At 56.3% G+C, this 20,748-nt stretch overlaps 1 protein-coding gene across 1 annotated transcript in view; it reads left to right on the top strand.

The window, feature by feature from the left end:
• The first annotated feature begins 6,394 nt into the window (after positions 1-6,394).
• Positions 6,395-20,748, top strand: part of RUNX3 (runt-related transcription factor 3) — a 60,821-nt gene continuing 46,467 nt past the window's right edge. Inside the window, exon 1 of the mRNA XM_012650955.1 lies at positions 6,395-6,893. Coding sequence (XP_012506409.1) covers positions 6,836-6,893 — 58 coding nt within the window. The 5' untranslated portion in view covers positions 6,395-6,835. The remainder of the gene's footprint in view (positions 6,894-20,748) is intronic.

Here is a 20,748-nt window from a genome sequence, read left to right as displayed (position 1 = left end):
ACACACACACAGACCCCATTGGTCAGGAGAATTAACTGAGGTCATAGGCACCAGGCCCCGTCAATCATCATTACTAGGTTTCTGTTGAGGATGCGCTGGGAGCGAACGGGGTGGGGGCAGGAGGCCTGGTCTCAAACAGATGCTCACTGATGGGACCAGGCCGGAGTCCTGGGCCAGGTGCGGGGGTGGGGCTGTCAGAGGCCCCCTCCCCTTGCTGCCAGCCCTGTAGGTGGGGGCGCCTCCCCGTGCCCTCCCGCCCCAGCGGAGGAGTGCCTGCCTCCCAGCGAGCTGCGGTCACACGAGGCCCCACCCTTAGCAGGTCTAAGTCCCTGCGGGGCTCCTTGATGCTAAAAACAGATTATTCTTCCCCAAGACCCAAAGAAAGATCATTTTATGAGCCCAAAGGGACTGCAGTTTGGGGTTTTCTTTCTTCCTCTGAGGGGCCTGGGACTCTGAGGGAGGGGAGTATCTTATGGACAAGACTTGCCAGGTCTCAAAGGAACACAAGCGAGGTCCCCGGGCTGACCACATCTCAGGGAGGACGCACTGTGGCCCAGTGACCTCTCCTGGGATCCTTGGCTAGGCTTGGCCTCCAGAAGCCCAGCTCCCTCCCAGCAGGGCCTTGGGGGAACTGAGCGGGAAGGCAGGAGCCTGCCGGGGGCACCAAGGCTGGCCAGGCAGCAAGTCGGCCATGTGCTCCCATCCCCTGCCCCCACCCCCCTCCCCTACACACACCACAATCCATAAGTGCTCAAGTCCCTTATATAAAATGGTATATTACCTCCCCCTCCCCTACACACACACACACACACACACACACACACACACACACATGAGCTCAGGCCAAGTGCCACCACGTGCTCTTCCCAGGAGTTACCTCTTCACCTTTGCGCCCCGGGAGGAGACGGGCTTTTTCTTCTCCCCATTTCACAGGTGAGGGCAGTGAGGTTCTGACAGCCCAACCAACAGCGCATGGCCAGGTGCTGCCAGAGCTGGGCTGAACCGGCTCATCCGGCCCCAGGGCCCCAGCACCTTGGCCTCCCTGGAAGGGACTCTGGGGAGAGACAGGGAGTCGAGGGGCATCTTGGCGACACGGCTGCATATGCGGGCAGCAAACCTGTGGCCGAATCCCTCTTAAGTCCGAAAACTCCCTTAGGAAGCTTGTGCGTAGGTGGTCGTGGGAGCCGCACTGAACGTTATTTTGGTATTTTCGGCAGAGAGGAAATGCCCACCAGGTAGGGGGCAGCGTGCCTGTTCCTGGGGAGCGGGCTGGACCCCGCCTGGGCTCTCTGCCGGAGCTGGCTAATCCCCCTCAGGCCTCTGTTGCTTCTCCTCCCCGGGCCATCTGCCTTTTTAATAGAGAAGTCTCCATCCATGGGTTCAAATGTGCGCTGACGGTGGGATCTCAGGCAGGAGGAAAGGCAGCCGGTGGAACTCTGGGGTCCCTGGCGAGGCACATGCTGTGGGGGAAGATATTCGTGAGATCGTCCTCAACGCCACCGATCCTGTGGTGTGAGAGACCCCGGGGTGGCAGGGAGGGGTCCGGCCGCGGGGCGGCCTGGAGAAGGGGCTGAGGCAGGAAGGTGGTACAGGGGAGGGGAGGGGTTTGGTTCTGAAGGGGGCACCATGAGCAGTTTTTCAAAACAAACAGGAAAGAGAGAAGCTGAGGGTGGGGAGGAGAGAAGGAGCCCCGAAAGCAGGTGGGAGGCGGGCTGGGTTTGAACCCTGCTTCCTCCACCGGCAAACTGGGCGACCTCGGGCAGGTCTCTTCACCTCTCTGGCGCTGCCCTGGAGACTGGCGGTAGGACCGCTCCGTGTGCGTGGCGCTCTGTCCCGAGAGCCCACCCGGCACCGCAGAGACTGCCGCTCTCGGCATCCGTGGTGCGCGTGGTAGGTCCTCAGCGGACGGTCCCTGGGTGGGTGCACGGCCCGCAGGCCTCATTCTCCACCACAGAGGAGGGGCCCGTCTGGCCGCGGCGGAGGCCTCCTGGTGTCTCCACACTGGCCAGCCCGCAGCAGATACCAAATATCGCTCTAGCACCTTCCTTGCGCCCTGCTGCACGATCTGCTGGTGGAAGGGCAGAATCTAAACTCCGAGACCAGTGCCCACCTCCAATCAGCTACCCGTCTGGTCCAAGCTGGCTGCACTGACTCCCGAAGGCTAAAACTTGGGCTGGATCCCTGGGTTAGTCTTTTCCTCCTCTGCGAAGTGAGGAGGGCCTCACCTATCCTGCAGGTTGTAGCAGGGGCCGGTGGCTCAGGGGTGTGCTGAGTTTGTAAACTGTAACGTTCATGGATAGGACCTGCTCCCAACACTCAGGATTGGTGACATAATTCCCCAAACACAGTAAACTGAGGCTGTGGTTAAACCATCCGCCCTGAACACAGGTTAAGGAAACGGATTCCATCACCATTCACAGGAGGTACTTTCCTAACTGACCCTGGGGTAACCGGCTCGTGGAATGCACCTGTATTCTCGTGTAATACACCAACCGATGCCCTTGGCCAGCAGATCCCTCTCTGGGATGCTACAGCTCCCACCAGCCACGGAGCTGCCAGCTCACCAAATGTGAGTTGGGAAGTTTCCAGCCCTGTTTGTGCCGGCTGGGCTTGCATGGTTACAGAGCTTCACTGGGTATTGTGCCAGTCCTGGGCCAGTTTGCCCCCAGATCCATCCTGCCCCTTCCCCTGTCTGGCTCTGTGTTGCAGGGGTCCGATTCCACCGGCTGCATCTCCCAAGCCCCCTGGTCAGCTGGTCCCAGCTGCATTCAACCAATGGCAGGCCCTGAGAGCAGAAGCAAAAATGGGAGAAAGGGACAAGCCAGGGCATTTCTCCCGCATATTCTTTGTCTCAGGAGGCCTCTCCCTGGGGGCCAAGTCTCCTCTGTGGCATCGGCAAGGGCTAGTCTGGTCCCCATGTTCCTGCTTCGGCTGGGGATCCTGGGAATGCCACCTCTCCCTGTGTCCCTCTTCCCCAGAGGATGGCAGTGGCTTCCAGGCTGAGGCTTATCTCAGGGTCCCACCCGTCTTTGTTTGACTTCTCAGCTCTTCAGCACCTGTGTTGCTACTAATCCCCAAACCCACTTCCCTGGTTTCCAACACTCAAAGTGGCTCCTCCTTTCCTGGTCAGACTCTGACTAATGGCCACACTGTATCGATGACATGATGCCAAACAGGAGTCTCTGGTTTTGTGAAAACTAGGTTGAATACTTTGAAAAGACTTAGTGAATGCAAAGTCTAAAAAATAAATTGCTAATAAAATTGCTAAAAAATAAATCGAATCAGGTATGGGTGAGACATTGTGAAAAATTGGGAGAAATAGTAAAATCTAGATGATGTTACATGCTGATTGCTTCATAAGCATCTTTACATTCATGTTCCACTTTAGAAACCAAAGAAACCAAAACTGGAAATTGTGGGAGGGGCCCTCTGGATTGGCTTAAGCCAGAAAAACAACAGAAAGGCTATTTAATGCACATTTGCAAGTTAAAAGTTAAGATAAAAATAAAGGGTTTAAGATAGTATTTTTTATGTGTCTCTTTTTTATAGATACTATTTTTTTATGAGTCCCTTCTTCAACCAAATGTTTTTATTAACCTGATTGTATTTTTTTTTCCCAATGGAAAATAAGAGGAAAACTGCCCACAATATGCCAAGAGAATGTACAGTCAGATGTGAAAGGAAAGGGAGTCCCGGGGAATTGAGCACCTACAATGTACCAGGCACACTCATGATTATTTTCTCATTTAATTCTATTTACAATTTGGGAGGTGGGTGCTACAACTGACCCCATTTCACAGGCAAGGGAACCAAGGCTCAGAAGAGTAAAGCCTCTTGCCCACAATCTCATAGTTCCTAAGAACCAAAACAGGCTTCAGGTATGGCTGGTTCCAGCCTCCATATTCTTTCTGCTTCCCCAGGCAGCTTCCAGGGGGTTGTTTAAAGTCTAGCACATGCCTATAAGGTGGCAAGTGAAGATTACAAGACCCTTAAGGGTAAGGACCAAGCCTGGCACTTACTGCTACATTGCCCTGAGAATGCATTGAGCTACCCGCTGCACAGAGGCATCGCTGAGCCCAACACAACCTTTCAAGTTCCCTCTCGTTCCTGGGCCTGGACTTGGCTTCCCAGGGAGGGGGAACCCCTCAGGGTGACCAACTTACTGGGGCTTGGGGGGCCCACTCTTAGGTGTGGAAAAAACAGCAAAGCACGCAGGGTGGTATGGCGCATTAGAAAGTGGAGGCGGTGTTGGTAGAGTGGAAACAACTCCCGGGCTGGGAAGCAGGGGCTTGGGTTCCACTGACTCACGGGTGAGCTTGGATGAGTCTCTGCTCCTCTGGGGGCCTCAGTTTCTGCTTCTGCGAAAGGGGCACCTTTCCAGTTGTGTCATTCTCTGATCTGTTTCACAACATGGCTGACTCCAAAATGTACTGAGTTTCACCGGGAGGCCAAGGCCCCTTGGCAGGCTCCACCTGTGTACCGACCCCCACGTCCCGACCCAGGCCGGGCCTGCTGATGAGGTCATGCCTGGGGGTGGGGGTGGGGCAGTCTGTGTTCCCTGCGTGACTGGGATGGTTCCTTACCTGCGCTTACTCATAACGGAGCCCAAACTGCGTCACAGAGACTCCGCCAAGGAAACCAACGTTTATGGTGCCCTCACCCAGTGCCCGTCCCTCCAAGGAAGGTGTTATCCCCATTTTACAAGGAAGGAAACTGAGGACCAGAGAAGGGAAGTGAGTCGCCCCAAGGTCTCATGGCTTTGATTCAGCAGAACTGGGATTGCAAACCAAATCTGACCCCAGACTCCTGCGGCTTTCACCGTAAATCTGCGTCCTCGCCGGCCAAATTAGAACTCCTGTCCACCTGCCGCCCCCTGCCCCCAGCACCCATCAACTCACCATTCAGGGGTGGGAGACAAACCTTCATGAGGCTCCAGATGAGGCACGGACCATGCATGTCCAAGGGCGTCTTGCTCACAGATGATCCAGCGTGCCTGGAACAACCCCCTTCTCCCCAGTGCTCCTCACTGCCCTCTGCCCCCATGTTGGCCTACAGGGGCCACTGTGAGTCTGAGGTGGTGCTGGGGTCTGGCCCCAAGCCTGAGCTCTCTGAGAGGCCAAGGTGTGGTGCTCAGGCTGCAGAGGGAGTTTCTGAAGTCTTGGGATTTAGCTTAAAGGGCAAGATGGTGTCCTGGCTGAGGCTGGGGCTGGTAAGTCAGAGGCTGAAGTTCTAATCCCATTGCAGAATACAGTGTGGCCTTAGACAAGCTGGCTTTCTCCCCCTGGGCCTCAGTGGTCTGGCCTGTGGAATGGGAGAGTAGAGCTTACAAGGGAAATGGTAAAAGCCACCGCCCTCCCACCCCAGCCCCAAGCCTGACCTGGCTTCTGGAAACACAGACATGTAGGGTTGAATTGTCTTCCGTGTCTTTTCTACTTCTGAGTCCCGCAGAGCCTTGAATCCTCTGGGACGTGAAGGATGCAAAGGAGCTGGCAAGAGGCACGTCCGGTGGGCAAAGGCCCAGGGGCAGGAATGCTCAGGAGCTGCAGGCTGGGCAGAGAACCCGAGGGCATGCACAGGTGGGCAAGACTAGCCCTGAGGCCCTGAGGGACAAGCTCGGGCCGCAGACCCCAAGCTCTGCAGAGGGCCTCTTGGCACGGTCATGCCACCAGGTTCCACATGGAAGGCCTTTCTTGGTGGGTCGGCCGCGGCCGGGCCTGAGCACTAGTGATGCCGCTTCATGTGTTTCCCATTTGTACTTGGTCCCAACTCCCATAAAATCCCCCGAAGTGCCACCCAGCCACACATGTGGACGCCTCTCCCCAGCAACGATGGTGGTGGACAATGGCAGGGTGTCAGCCGCAGCCAGGGGCCAGGCGGCATGGAGGGAAGCCCTCCGCCCACTGCAGGATCGGGGCTCCCAGCCCGCCCAGGCCAACGCTGGCCTTAATTAAGAAGGAGTCTCCCACCCAGGAGCCAAACCACCGCCCCACCGCGCCCACTCCAACTGCTTTCTGTTCTGCTTCTTGGGCCGCGTGCTGAGGCCAGCTTCGCAAATAAAAGCCATCACTTTTCTCTCTCTCTCTCTTTCTCTCTTTTTTTTTTTTTCTAAAAAAGAGAGAGGCAACCACAAGATCTTCTAAGAGGCCGTGACATCACGGCCCAGGTGACCGAGGCCCAGCCAATGGGCCAAGGCCGCGAGTGGGCTGCTCGCATCCTGTGAGCTGAGGTTGGGTTGACACTGTGAAGGCCTGGTCCCTCAACCACAGAACCACAAGGCCAGGCCCTCGGCTGCCTCCAGGGCCCTGCGTGGGAGCTGGTTGGCTCCTGGTCCTCCCACCCCCGGCCGCCCTCGCACCCACCGGAGCCTGGGCTCAGTCGAGGGTAAGCCTCATTCATTCATTCTCCGTGGCGCCGGTGGGGGCCTCGCTCTGCTCTCTCGGCCCGAGCTCCTCCACCCTGGCTGCTGAAAGCCCCTTCCCGCCATCTAATGATACACTCTGCATACGCTTCTGTTGAAAATTTGTGGCTAGACATTCCTGTGGGACCGGGAATCCAAATTCTTGGGTACAAACAGAAACTTACTTTCCTTGGGGATTTTTTTTCTCTCTCGCTCACACACACTCTCTCGCGTTCTTTCCTTTTTTCTTTTTCGTAGCAGCAGGGGGGAAAAAAGAGACAAAACAAAACAAAGCAAAAAAACACAAAAAGCAACACCGCCCCCCCTTTTATTCTCAAAAGTAGCTAGAGAAAAAAAAATAATAAAACAGCAGCCAACCAAGTCAATCCCATCCCAAGCCCCCGAAGGGCCGCATTCTCGCCTTCTGCAGCGCGGGGCATGGCATCCAACAGCATCTTCGATTCCTTCCCGACCTACTCGCCGACCTTCATCCGCGGTGAGTAACAGCTGCCCAGGGCCCGGGGCCGGCCTCGCGGGTGGGGAGCTGTGGCCAGGCCCCGGACCACGTCCCGCCACCGACCGCCCTGGCTGCCCTCAAGTGCTCAGCCTGTCTGTTTAAACCTGCCGGCCTCTCAACGCCTGCGGTGGGCAGAGGGGTTGGTGGCGTGGGCCATCGCGGTGGGACTTTTATCCTCAGCTGGTGGGGACAGTCAGCGGCAGGGGTGATGGATACTGCAAGACCCCAGGACCTCAAAGGCCAGACCTCAGACGGTCCTGGGCTGGGAGGACAAGGCAGGGGAGTCTCCACGACCTCAGCGTCCTGCCTCCCTAACGGGGCTCCGGGGCCCTGCGGCCCTGGCCCCTGGCCTGCCAGAGCTGGAACCCGCCACCTGGGCTCGGCCAGACACGGGCTGGCCAGCTTCTGGGGAGAGCCGTGGGAGGCAGGCAGGGGACGAGGCTGCGCCTTAAGATCCAGAGACCTTCCGAGGACCGTGGCCCGCGTTTTCCGTGTAATCCCTGGGGTGAGGGAAGAGGGAGGGAGGAAGTTTCAGGCTTTTGTGGAGAACTTGTGTGGTGCTGAGCTGGACTGAAGCTGGACCCCCGCGTGGGGAGGACAGGCCTCGGGAAGGTTTGTGGACTTGGCCACGGGGGAGAAGAAAGTGTTTCTGGGCAGCTTTTGTCTCTAATTGTGGCCTGGAGGGACCCAGGGCTCTGGGTTGTGGCCTTTGGCGAGGATGGGGTCTGGGATCCCAACTGGGATCTAATGGAGGCTGGAACTCACAGGGAGACTGTTCCTGCCTCTGCCTGGCCCGTGGGGCAGATGTGCCTGGCCTCAGACACCCCCTGCTGCCTTCCTCCTCCCCAGCAGGAGCCCCGAGATGGGGCTGTGGCACCTGAGATTGGGGCTCAAGGTTCCTGAGCGTGGGTCCCGCTGCCTAGCGGCTTTCTTGCTGAGAAACCTTAGGCAAGTTACTTAACCTCTCTCTGTTCCTCTGGCTGTGGTGTTCTGATTGTCCGGGGCTGGAGGTGGGCTGTGTATGAGGCTCTGGGTTGTGCACAGGGACCAGTCCTGCTCCAGAGCAGAGGGGCTGCGTGGGGTCTAGAACTCCAAGTTTGCGGGGTGATGCTGCCCTTTCTCAGCCAAGGGGGTCGGCAGAGACGCAGGAGTCGGTCTGGCTGTCTGTCTTCCCGTCTGCTGCTGGCTAACACGGCGATTCAGAGCCAGTGCTTGGCGGCCGCCTCTGGGCAGGGACCGGGGCACACTTGGGTGCTGGTTGTCCACAGGCTTCTGCAAAGGCTTGTCTGAGATCGGGGCCTGTTCCTCTTCCCTGCTGAGGCCAAGGCCGGCTGTGCGACTGCAGATGGGAACTGGGTGGGGGAGAGAAGGGACCTGCCGTCCCCCACAGTGGGGGCACTGCCGCCAAGCCCCACTGTGGCCGGGGGCAAGCGGCAGCCCCAGGTCCGGGAGCTGGGAGCGCAGGGCTCCTTCCTTCAAGCTGCTGCCATTACAACGTTGCTCCCTTTGTAGTCCTCAGAGCTAATTAAAGGCAGTTCTGTGGCAAGAAAATAAGAGTTTATAAAAACCATTTGCTGGGTCTTTGTAATCTGTATTTCTCCCTCCATGAGCAAGATGGAGAAATGTAGGGTTTAAAACAAAGAAACCTTGGAAGACAGGGCTAAGTGTCAGCCTGCCTGGGACGGGCTCTGACTCCTGGGAGCCCGGGAGGTGGCCCACGGTGGCACCAAGGGAGAGGGAGAGAGGAGAGCTGGTGGCTTTGGCCTAATGTGTGCCCAGGAACAGGAGGCCGCTGGGCAGAGCAGGCGCTCCCTGGTCGACAGGGGCAGGCGCAGAAAGGGCCTTGTAGGCTGGGGCCCCGGGGGAGGCTGTGGGGTCTGGGGTCTAGCGTCCCAGGCTTTCCCTGTGATTCCACGAAGTTCTGTCCACACTGTTCGGCCCTTCCTCTCCTGCCCAGCTCCCCCATGCTTGCCTCAGGGGCCTGTCTCCCAAATTCTGTCCCCGAGGCTCACAGGGCTCCAGCTGCCAACTCTGTCCCCAAAGAGACCCAACCTCAGGGTCCTGCGCAGGGCTCTGATGCCACACTGCCTCACACGATCCTTCACCTGTTCTGAGCCACCAACCCTCTGCAGCCTCAGGAAGCCTGCAGATGCCCTCTCAGGATTGCATGTTTAAATGCAAAAAACAAAATTCAGGGATTATGAAGGAAACCAAATCTATGGAAATATAGTCACCAAACTAAAAGGGCAAGTTTGTTAGATGGTGACCCTGTGCCTCTTCGAGAACTCAGGTGTGGCCCCTGTCAACAGCAGTGATGAGCATGAACAGTATTTCAGGATAATCTGTGACAACCCTAACTAGATCAAAGAAATCTGTGATTTGCATCGCTGACAAAATTGCTGTGGAAAAAGATGCTAAACTTCAGTTAGAAGTCGGCGAAAGGAGAGACGTTATTTCCAGCCCAGGTTCACAGACCCCCTGAAGTCTACGCAAGTCAAAAACTCCAGGTCTCCAGCGTGTTATCTCTCAGAGGCTTTCAGCAGAGGGGTAAGGGGCTCCCTTTGCCCTCCACTGCCTCCTCTTCCTCCTTTCTGCTTCCTCCCAACACTGTCCCAGCCCAGGCCCTGAGCAAGGCATCGCTGCCCTGGAGAGCTTTTAAACACGGGGGACCCGATTTCCAGCTCAGACTGTGGAATCAGAATCTCCTGGGTTTTGGCCTGGGCATGTGTGGTTTTGAAAATCCCCCCAAAGTTACTCTGATGTGCATCTCGGGCAGGCTTAGGAACTGCTGGCCAGGGAGAGCCCAGTCTTTTCCCTGGCTCTGCCACCTGTGTGCTGTGTGACTCCCTCTGGGTCACTCGACATCTCTGGGTCGCCATTCTCTCATCAGTAAAAGGGTACGAGGGAGTTGGACTCAATCGATGCTCCTTGAGACGGCCCCGTTTCCTGTGTGGGCTTCTCTGTCTCCCCCTGTGTGTCCCCAGCACTATCACCAAGCTCCTGCTACCTCAGTGTCCCCATAGACCAGAGGGAGACGGCTTCTCTTTTGTTTTCACTGACAAAGATGGGCTGAGAGTGAAGCATCTCATCCATGCCCCTGCCTCCGGGCATCCGCCCTCCACTGGTAACATTGGGCCTTCCCTGGGGCCTCTCGAGGCAGCGAGAGAGTCCAGGACCCCCAGACAAGTCTGGCTGCTGACATTCCAAAGCTGCTGCCCAGCCTGCTCCTGTTGGTTCCTCTGACTTAAAAGAGCAGGGGCACTCCTTCTGAGCCACGGGAGCAGAACTCTCCTGGGTTCACGGCGGAGAGAAGAGGTTTGGGAAGAGGTGGAGAGTCATCGACTCCACCCTGCAGCAGAGGGTTGATCGTGAGACAAGAACAGGGCAGTCCTTAACCCAAAGAGCTGACACGCTGGCGGTGGGATTCCAGGCACTGAGATGGGAGGCAGGAGAGGGCATAGGGGCCTCTGGGGGTGCCTCCCAGGTGGGACAAGCAGTATTTATTCCCCCTGCTTGACAGTGGGGAAGCTGAGACCTGACAGCTGTGACTTGGACATTCTGTGTGACTAAGGGCCAGTCCCTTCCTCTCTCTGGGCCTCGGTTTCCCCATCTGACAATTTTGGGCAATGGCCTGAGGATCCCAGAGTGCCCCCCAACGGCCCCACTGGGGACCTTCATCCGGAATCCGCCCCATGAGGCCCTTCTCTGGCCCCTGGGCATCCCTCTCTTGCAGGTGGCCTTGGGCAGCTAGGTCTTCAAGGGCAAGGAGGTGGCAAAGGAGGAGAAAAGACGTCTTGGCAGAGGGTGTGGAGGAGAGAACGCGTTGATTCTGGGTGCCAGGGATGGCTAGGGGCGTGGCGGGGGTGCTGGGAGATGGCTTGGCCACAGGACCAGCCTGTGCAGGGCCTCGGCTGCAGGGACAAGGTGCTCCCAGCAGTGGTTGGACTTGGCCGCCAGCTCCTCCCCTGAGGATGCCCAGGAGAAACGGAAAAGGGACTCTCAGGCATGAGGCAGGCCTGTGTGGAGGCAGGGGGTGGACACATGGCCCTGGACAGGTCTGGCCGGGATGGTCTGACTCAGAGGTCACTGGACAGGGAGGAAGCCGCCCCGACCAGACAGGTCCGTCCGTGTGCCCGTTGCTGAGCTCTGGGCAGTGGCCGACAACAGGGGACTCTGTTTCAACACTGAAAGTCCCAAGTCCCAGGAAACCCCTCAAGCCCAGGCAACCGAGGATGGTGGGTCACCCGGAAAGTATGTCCATGGAGGCTCCCCCTCCCCCGCCAACCCTGGGAGATGAGCGGACTGACCGCCAGCCATTCCGCGCCCGCTGTGGCGCTTGCCTGGCGCCACATCTGCCGGCCCCTTTGACGGCGGCTTCTGAGGCCGCCCTGTACACACCCGTCTCCCCGGACCACCCTGCCTGCCCAAAGTGCCCCCCAGGCTGGAAGGGCATTCCCGGGAGCCCCCCACTGCCCACAGGGTCTGGGCAGGCATGAGCCGGCCCCACACAGTGGGGCTGTGTGTCCAGGCCTCACCGCACCCACTACGGCCGGCCGGCGGCCCCCAGCGGCCCGGCTGGTCATATAGAGGGCCCATTGACACCTCGGCCTTGAGGTGGCCGCATCAAAGCGGAGGCTTGCTCCGTTACCTGAGGAGGAGGGGGCCCGGAGACGATGCCCTGAGCAGCAGGGCCTGAAAACCTGACCTCGCAGAGGCTCGGAGAGGCAGGAAGAGAGCAGCATCCTCCGACCCAGTCCTGCCCCTGCGCCAGCCGGGGACTCCTCCACGGGTGGGGAGGAGCTCAGGGTTTGGTGGGGCAGCCAAAACACCAGCTCTTATTGCCGCCTCCTGGGGACACCTCACCTGCAGACCCTTCCTCAAACCTGCCACCAGGAGTGTGCCCCACTGGTCATCGGAATCTTGGCCAACCTTGCAGACTGAGCTCAAACACTCTCTCTGCCAGGCGTTACCTTGAGGTCGCCTGCAGCCCTGGGAGCTCTGTACTCCTCTGCATCTTGGCCAGACTTGGATGCAACGAGCGGTTCCCACTCTAGTGCTGAGTAAAGGGAAGGAAAGAAGGAAGGAGGAGGGCGGGCTGCCATTAGCCCTCGGTGGATTTGGAGCCTGGGCCCTCATCACCGGCCTCTTGGAGGAAGCCCCCAGACACAGGGGGCAGGGAGTCGTGGGACGGGCTGGGAGCGAGACTCTGGTCTTGCCTTCAGAAGGCATAAGAACGAGCCAATCCAGGAGAATGTCAGAGCTGGGAGACAAAGAGTGCCCCTCCTAGTGTGACAGATGGGGAAACTGAGGTTCAAAGAGGCATGTGGTCTTGTGAAAGGTTGAATTCAGCAGCAGGAAAAGCAACTTTGCTCAGTTCCCTGGGACCAACCATCTGCTTTCCACATAGTTTAGGAGTCAGACAGACCAGGGTTTAAGCTGCTTGGTAGCCGGGTGACCTGACACGTTAACTAACCTCTTTGAGTCTCAGCTTCCTCCTCTATGAAATGGGCTTGTAACACTGACCTCAAAGGGTGGCTGCAAAAGCGAATGTGGCCCCGCCCTGAAGCCCTGCACGGGGCCCCTGGCACGCAGTGAGTGCTCGCTTGGCACACGCCGGCCTCCTGATCGGCCCGGGCCCCCTTGGCGCCTCCAGCCTGATCACTTGCCACTTGGCAGATGTTTCCACATCTCAGCCCCTTGCTTTTTCCCAGCGCTGAGCCCTGGTTTTCTCAGGGCTGGAGAGGGCTGAGCAGGGGCAAGACTGTAGCGGCACTGCCAGGGCCCTTGCTCATGGCTCCCAGGGATGAAGGAGGGAGGTCTTTGGTGAGGAAGCAACAAAAAGCACGGCTATACATCCAGGCTGCAGCCAGGCCCCGCCACGTCCTTGCTGTGTGGTCTTGGGCAAAGTGCCTCACCTCTCTGTGCTGCATTTTCTCATCTGTAAAATTGGGAAAACTGACAGCACCCACCTCAAGGCTTGTTGGGTAGATTTAATGAGATCACATATTTTATGTGTATGACACAAGGCCTGGTGCAGAGTCCAGCTGTCCATAAATACCAGAAACGGCTACTATTTAATGTTCTTCCTCTTCCTCTGCAAAAAACCTTCTCTCGGACTCTGAGCAGGATGGGGAAGGTGAGAAACCATGGCTGCGCCCAGGGGAGCCTTCCCGGCCCTTCCTTCTCCCCTGCAGCCTCGGGGGTGCCCTGCCAGTACCGCCCCTCACTCCCACCCCGCAAGTGTCCAGAGGGTGCTCCTGGGAGCAGGGGCGGGCTCACGGCGAGGCCCAGCGCTCCTGACTGAATGGTCAGAGGAACGGAAGAATGAATGAATGGGCTACCGACTCGGCCCAAGAGGTTTCCAGCTTCCCTCCTCACTTCCCCCTTCGTCGTCTGGCTTTTTCTTTGAAATGTTTGCTGGCGAGAGCCGGAGCGCTCCCGTCCAATCGGTGCAGGCAGCGTGAAGGTTTAGGTTCCTCTTTGGGGTTTTCTTTCGAGTCTGGGAAAAGCGTTTTTGGCAAAAGGTTCAGACTTACGTGTGGGTGGAAAGGGCAGACGCGTGTAACTTATGATTTGCAGGGTGACCATAGTCAGTCCCCGTCCAAAGGTCCTCCACTGTGGGACACGGTGACCGAGACGGCATCGTTGTCACGCAGTCTGTGTGGAGTTTGGGCCTTTGTACCTGCAGGTCCCTTCCCGTCGTGCACACCTGAGTGTCAGAGTCCCCCTGACCTGCTCCCCTTTGTTGAGAGGAGTTAGACGTTGGTGCGAGGAAGCAGAAGGCATTCAGCGGAAAGTACGCTTGGAGAGCTCAGAGGGTGACATGGAAGAGGATGGGGAGGACAGGAGAGGTCCATTTTGGTCATGCCCCTGTCCCCAGAGCCAACACCCACAGCCCCAAGAGCTGCCCCCACCCGAGGCTTGCCCTCCAGTTCTCCCTCAGTGAGCCTGGGCTCGACGCCACCCCACCCCCTGGGGAAGCAGGGGCAGGAGGCCAGACCTGGTGCAGGGCCCCCATCCCCCTTTCCTGAGCACCTCGTGCCTTGGGTCCAGGATGGATGGAGCAAGAAGTTCCAAGTCCGGAGGAACAGGGCCATGGGGAGAGCCCAGGCCCCCACATCCCCTACAGAGCAGCCATATTGCTGCCCAAGGGGAAGGGAAGCCACCTCTGAGAACAAGGCACCTTAGGAAAAAGGCTGGAAGGAAACACCAAACGTCGACAGTAGTTAACGCTGTGTGACGCAATGATGGCAAGGAACCTTTACCTTAAATTCTTTTAGTGATTGTGTGTCTGCCAAACTTTTAAACACTATGTATTACTTGTAAATTTAAGGAGAAAAAACTTTTTTTTTTCCAAAGAAAGAAAGAGGAAGAAGAAGCCCCACCCACCCTGAAGCAGGGGAGCAGGGGCTCCCATGGGCCTGGGCTCCAGCTGGGGACCTGCCTGCTCCTGCCCAGCCAAGACCCCACTGGCCGCCCTCCTTCTGTCCTTCCCAAGGCCCTGTGTCTGTCGCCTACATCCCTGGCTCTGCCCTGCCAGGCTGGGGAGCAAGAGCTGCCTGGGCTGGGCAGAGCTGCGCATACAGCAGGCGCTTAGGAAATACTCGTGGCCTGAGGTGTGCTCCTAATCTGGAGAAGTCGGCCTGGTTTCCCTGCATTCGCATGTTCCCAGTGGACTGGGGATGTGAGGTGGGCCAGTCGGGGCAGCTGGTTCACCGAGTGGACATTCACTGAGCAACCGCCGCGTGCACGACCATCTGGGTGCTGCGGGGGGCAGGAATGAACGCAACAGACGAGACGCCTGCCCTCTGGGAGTTGCCAGTCTAGTGATGTGTGGAAAGAGGTAGCATCAGGAACATACACCCCTCCACCCTGGTAGCTATCAGTTACAGATGGGGAAACTGAGGCCTGGAGAGGAGGCCGTCTTTGCCCAAGCCTCATAGCCAGGGAATTGCAGAACCTGTTCTAAGCTCCAGAGCCCCTGAAATTGAGCCCAGACCTGCGTCCACCCCAGCTCCACTGAGATGGGCTCTCTCTTCTGGCCACCCACGCCCCTCTGGCTTAGGTCCGTCCTGCCTGCGTAGAATCTCAGCCTTCTGGGACTCCTGCAAATGTCCCCAATACCCCATTAAGTCCTCATCACAGCTCGGCGTGCCGGGCACCACTACTTCTATCGCGGAGATGAAAATGCAAACAGACTCAGAGAGCTGGTGTCACTCGCTGCAACTAACTAATGACTGATACTTAGGAAGAGGAAAGGGAACCAGGAAGGAAGAGGGAACCCTTTTGTTGGTGACTTACTCTGTGCCGGGCACTGTGGTGGTTTCTTTGCAAGCATATCTCATTTTACTTAATCTCTACAATAATCCATGTAGTCAGTATCATCATTGTGATTATCCTCGTTTTACAGATGGGGAAACTGAGGCTCTGGAAAGGGAAGTGACTCACCCAAGGCCGTGTAGTTAGTAACTGGCAAAGCCCAGGTTCATGCTACGGTCTGTCTGACATCAACGCCCGCCCATCGAACCCTCCCTTCCACTCGGCAGGTGTCTTCTCTTCCTTAAGGCCCAGCTACACCACCTCCATGGAGCCCTCCCTGATATCCTCTTTGCACCTTCACTCCCTTCTCAAACACTCCTAGGCCTCCTAGAAAGGGTGGAGTCTGAGATGGGTCTGGAATAGGCAGATCTGGGAAGGAGGGGACCTTGCTCATGCAGGCGGAGTGAACGGCAGGGTAAAGGCGAGGAAGGTCCCGGGGAGAGGATTCCAGAGAGACGGAGGGCTTGTGGGTCCCGTGGAGGAGGCTGGGGAGGAAGGTGGGCCAGGCCTGGGGGTTATGCCTGGCTTCAAGGCAGGGGTGGGGAGTCTGGGCAGGACCTGAGCTGGGCAATGATGTGGGCAAAGCACCCAGTGATGCTCTGAAATAGGCCAGTGTAGACGTGGCCTCGAGAGCACGTACGTGTGTGAACCGAGACCACAGGGGCCTCCCGCACCCACTCGAGAGCCTATTTTTACCGCTCTCTAGACACACGTCTGAGCAGCCGAAGCTCACTTGTTCTCAGGCACGTAGGGCGCTCCATGGACGGCCACATCTGCGGTCGAAAGAGGATAAGGGCGAAGGCTGGGAGCGGTCAGAGTGAAACTCGTCCTGGGAGAATCCCAGGAACCAGTGCCGGCTACGTAATTTTCAGGGCACGGTGCAAAATGAAAATACAGGCCCCTTGTTCAAAACTCATTAAGAATTTCAGGGTGGCGACCACAGAATATCAAAGCAAGGATGGGACCCTTCTAAGCAAGGGACTCTGTGTGGCTGCACAGGTCACTGCCCAAGAAGCCGGCCCCGCCTAGGACAGCCCTAGGCTGGAGGGGCACTCGGCCTGAGCATAAACCTCCGTCTGTGTCTCCTTCATGCCTTGACTTGTGCGGGCTCCATCCTTCATGCGTCCACAGTTTAAAAAATGCTAATAAATTAAGCCTTGGGTGAGATCTTACCTCGAAGATTTTAGAACCAGTAAGAACATTAGGGAAAACATGCATCCAACCAACACCCCCCCCACCCCATCTGCATTTTAGGTTGTAGAACACCTGAAGATCTAAGAAATTTAAAAATAAACTCGGTAATCTCAACACCCAGAAAAACCGCTGTCATTCAGTGTATTTCCTTCCCGTCTATTTTTTCCCTGTCTAGTTTTTTCCTTGATGGGGTCTCTTCCCTCCACGTGTGAGTCAGTTCAGAGATAGATCCAGAACCTCATCAATATTAACAGTCATTACAGGGCGAGTATCCTTTATCCAGAATGCTCGGGACCAGAAGCATTCAGATTTTGGATTTTGGATTTTTTTGGATTTTGAGATATTTGTGTTATACTTAAATCTGAAACCCAAAATGCTCCAATGAGCATTTCCCTTGAGCATCCTGTTGGCCCTCAAAAAGTTTCGGATTTTGGAGCATTTTAGATTTCAGATTATACATCAGGATTAGTCTAGGAAAAAATCTAGAACAGCGTTGTCCGATGAGACTTCCTGTGGTGATGGAAATGTTCTCTGTCCATGCTGCCTGACCCGGTAGCCACTGGCTGCGTGTGAATACCGGGCACTTGAACTGTTGAAGCTGAGGAACTGAATTTTCTATCTCATTTCATTTCAATATTTTAAATAGCCACGTGTGGCTAATGGCTTGTTGGCCCACGCAGATCTAAAATAGTGTACGCTCAGCTATTAACTGGGTTATCTCTTAGCGTAAGATGATGGAGTTTTTTTGTTTTACAACTCGAAATGTTTGAAAAGTTTTATACATAACAAGCATGTATTGCTTTTGTAGTCAGAACAAAGCTGCTGAAGTTTTTGATACATTCGACGCTACAGGAAAAAAAAACTTTAGATTTTTAAAAGCATGTCATGGGGGAAGATTGATCCTGGCAGAATGGGATCTATTTTTATTTTTCCTATCAATGTGTAGAAGAAAGAAAGTGGAGTTTAGAATCAAAAGCTGTGGGTTTGTCTACCGGATCTGCCACTTACTGGCTGTGTGGCCACTTAACCTCCATGAACCTCAATTTCCTCATCTATAAGATGGGAATATTGATGCTACTGACCTCTCCAGGCTGCTGTGGGGACTGAATCAGACAATGAAGGTGAGACCAGGAGGACCAGCCTGCTGATGGGTGTGCATTACCGAAGATAATTTCTGTAGACGTAGAGGTAGACCGATGCACCACTGTGAGGGGTGTGACAGCTCTGGCTCCCTCTGCCATTCCTAGAAACCAGGAAATGAGGGTGGCATCTCCCAACCTGAGTTCAACAGTGTTTTGCTGCAGGACTTTTCAGGGCCTTTGATATGGTAACGAACGAAAGCATCTGGAAGGGGCTGTTGTGCTGGGAAGCCCACTGCTGCTCTAGGGAGAGCTACCAAATCCACCATGGGCTAAAAGCACTACGGAGGCAGGAACGTTATCTTTTCAAGGACCTGGGAAATCTTAGCAGACTTAAAGGAAAATCTGCTGAATCCTAAGTACTAAAAGGAAAAGTACAAAATTGAAATTAATAAATGCATTAATAACTATCTCAAAAATATCAATTATGATGACTCAACTCTTAAATAGTTATAATATTCGCAACAAATATTTACATAGCTCTTATGATATGCCAGGCACTCAGTGCTTTACATATCTTTACTCATTTAACCCTCTCAATCCTATAAGAGAAATGCTATTGTGAGGCCCATTTTATAGATGAAGAAACTGTGAGGCCCAGAGAGGTTAAGCCACCTGCTTAAGGTCACCCAGCTAGGGTTCAAACCCAGGCAGCCTGCATCCAGAGCCCGTGCACCTCACCACAGCATGGTAGCTATTAGTTAATCAAGGTTTGCTCAGATCAAGGAACACCGTTTGTCTTCCATCGGCCCTCTTCCTTGTGAAGAGCTGGTGGTACTTCCACAAGCGTGGCTCACGTGTCCTCCAGCCACATCCGGAGATGCTGGAGGGACTCAGGGGTGAGGGGAAGCCAGTCAGAATCAGCTCCGACACTTGCTGGCTGGGTGAGTCATTGCTTTCTCTGGGCTTCAGTTTCCTTACCTGAGAAATGGGTCAGTAATCATTTGAGGACCAAAAGAGGGGAGATTCTTAGAACCCAGTGAATGCCCCATGCAGAAAGCACTCGAGCCCCTTTCTTCCCCAGCGCATAGTTGGACAATCAGGCACAGAGAGACAGGACGTGGCCAAAGCTGAGCTCAGAAGTTACCCCAGGGAGCCAGGCCAGAGTCCCATGGCCACCCCAGGCCCATGCGCACACATAGGAAAAGGGCTTCTTTCCCACTGGGCAGGTGCCCATGTTATCCTTACGACAACACCTTGAGCACTCTGGTGGGCGTCTCTGGGCTCCTCTCCCTAGGCGCCTCAGCTGCCCTAGGGGCCCCTTCTACCTACTGCAGGTTCTGCCTGACCCAATGTCATGGCCCAGGCCTCCTGCCCTGGGCACCCTGCAGAAGTCCCCTGGAATTCCCATCAGGCCCCCTCTTCGGGGTGTAGGGCACGCATACAGGCAGGGCCTTGCTCATGGCCCCCTGTGCTTGCCCAGGTGCACATCCCTGCACCCTAAGAACAGGACCCGCCCCACCCCTCAGTCACCTGTGAGATTATGTCCCAGGGCGACCTGGGGGACCCCGTGCTTGGGTTTAATGCTCTGCAGTTGCTGTATTGAAATTCTTGATGTTATCTTCGAATTGGTGTTTGGTAAGTGAAGCCCGATGGGACAGAGGAGCATGCCTGGGGACTTGGGGGGCTTGGGTGCTGGCAAGGACATGAGCGTGGGGAGCACAGGTGCATGCAACCCACACACCAATTTCAGGGTGGCCCCTGGGTGTCTGTGAGAGTCTGCACTCCCCCTACAAGTCTCTCCATGTCCAAAGAAGTGCAACATTAGCAAATAAAAAACATCACGGTAGGTCAAGAGACCACAGAAGAAAGGGAAGGCTTCCCCCCCTACTGTTTGAACAGGGCCCCCCCCCCCATTTTCATTTTGCACTGAGTCCTACAAATAAGGCAGCTGGCCCTGCCTGAGGACTGAGGGACATGCAGGGCCCCCAAAGATACCGTGCAGGCAGCCCAGGTCTGCCCTGTTGCTTTTTTCCAGGAGAGAGGAGGTAGCAATAGCTCCTCAGGTCTCCTGGGAGGGTCAAGGGCCCAGGCAAAAAAAAAAAAGAGACCACAGCATAAGGACTTGGGGACATGGAAGTCCCTCCAGTGGGTACCCTGAGCTCAGCCTAGCTGACTCCTGGGTGGCCCCATGCTTGCAGCTGAGTCCCGCCCTCTGTCAATCCATGGGGGGAGCTGGGCTTCTAGGCAGGATGGGATTTCCTGGTCTGGCCAGGGCCAAGGCCAGCCCCCTGCTCCAGGGAGGCTCGGCCCAGGGTGGCAGGCCCGAGGAGGTGGCTGGGCTCCCGACAGCCTCTCGCCCTGCCCACGTGGACTGTGCGCCTGGAGAAGCAGCCACCCGGCCTCGGCCTTTGAAAAGTGGCAAATGAAAAGCTCACAGAGGCTCCTGCTGAGCGAGGGAGGCAGGCTCACAGCTCAGGCACTTGCCAGGCTGGGGTCGGTGACAACCTGGGGGAGGGATCAAGCTGTGGCCAAGACTGGCACTCGGTTTGTGGCCATTTGGGGGCTCAGACGGGGACCTTGTCTGCCTTGTTCACGGCCAAGTCCTCAGTGCCGAGCTGGGTCTGAGTCACGGGAGGTGCTCGGTAAATGCCACTGGTGGAGTGAACAAATAACTGGTCTCCCCGGGCCGGGCCGAGGCTGGAGTCCAGCCCTGGACCCCGTGGAGGACTGGCACTGCCCACCCGGCCACGGCCGATTGCTCTGCGAGGCAGATATTTCACCTCTTTTTAACCGCTTCTCCGCCCGTGCAGTGGGGGAATGGCGTGCCCCTCCCGGGTTGTTGGAGAGTAAACAGAGACGAGTTTAAAGTGCGTGGCTCCCTCAGTGGCGTTTGGGGACTCAGGCGACTGAGTTGAGAAGACCTGCCGGCCCCCAGCCCTCGGAGACGCTCACCTTCTTCACTCTGGTTATAAGACCTCGGGCTTTAACATTTTTATGTGTTTTGCTGTATTTTCCAGATTTTTCCATTGTGCTCACAGTATCTGTGTCATGGGGGCAGGGGATTCCATTAATGTTATTTATTTACAGTATTGTTTAAATAGACAATAAATGAGGGGAGGTCACTCAGAGTCAGCTCCCCTCAAGCATTCGCTGGGTTGCAGCTCCCCAGAGCCCTGACAGCGTCTGGGCCTTGTGCCCGCACCTCCCCCCACCAAGTGTGCCCCTCCCCCACATGTGAC

This window comes from Propithecus coquereli, unplaced genomic scaffold, assembly GCF_000956105.1.
Source record: "Propithecus coquereli isolate 6110/MARCELLA unplaced genomic scaffold, Pcoq_1.0 Scaffold341, whole genome shotgun sequence".
Lineage (NCBI taxonomy): Eukaryota > Metazoa > Chordata > Mammalia > Primates > Indriidae > Propithecus > Propithecus coquereli.
The sequence above is the reverse complement of the archived record's forward strand: the minus strand, read 5'-3'. Positions and strand labels throughout refer to the sequence as shown.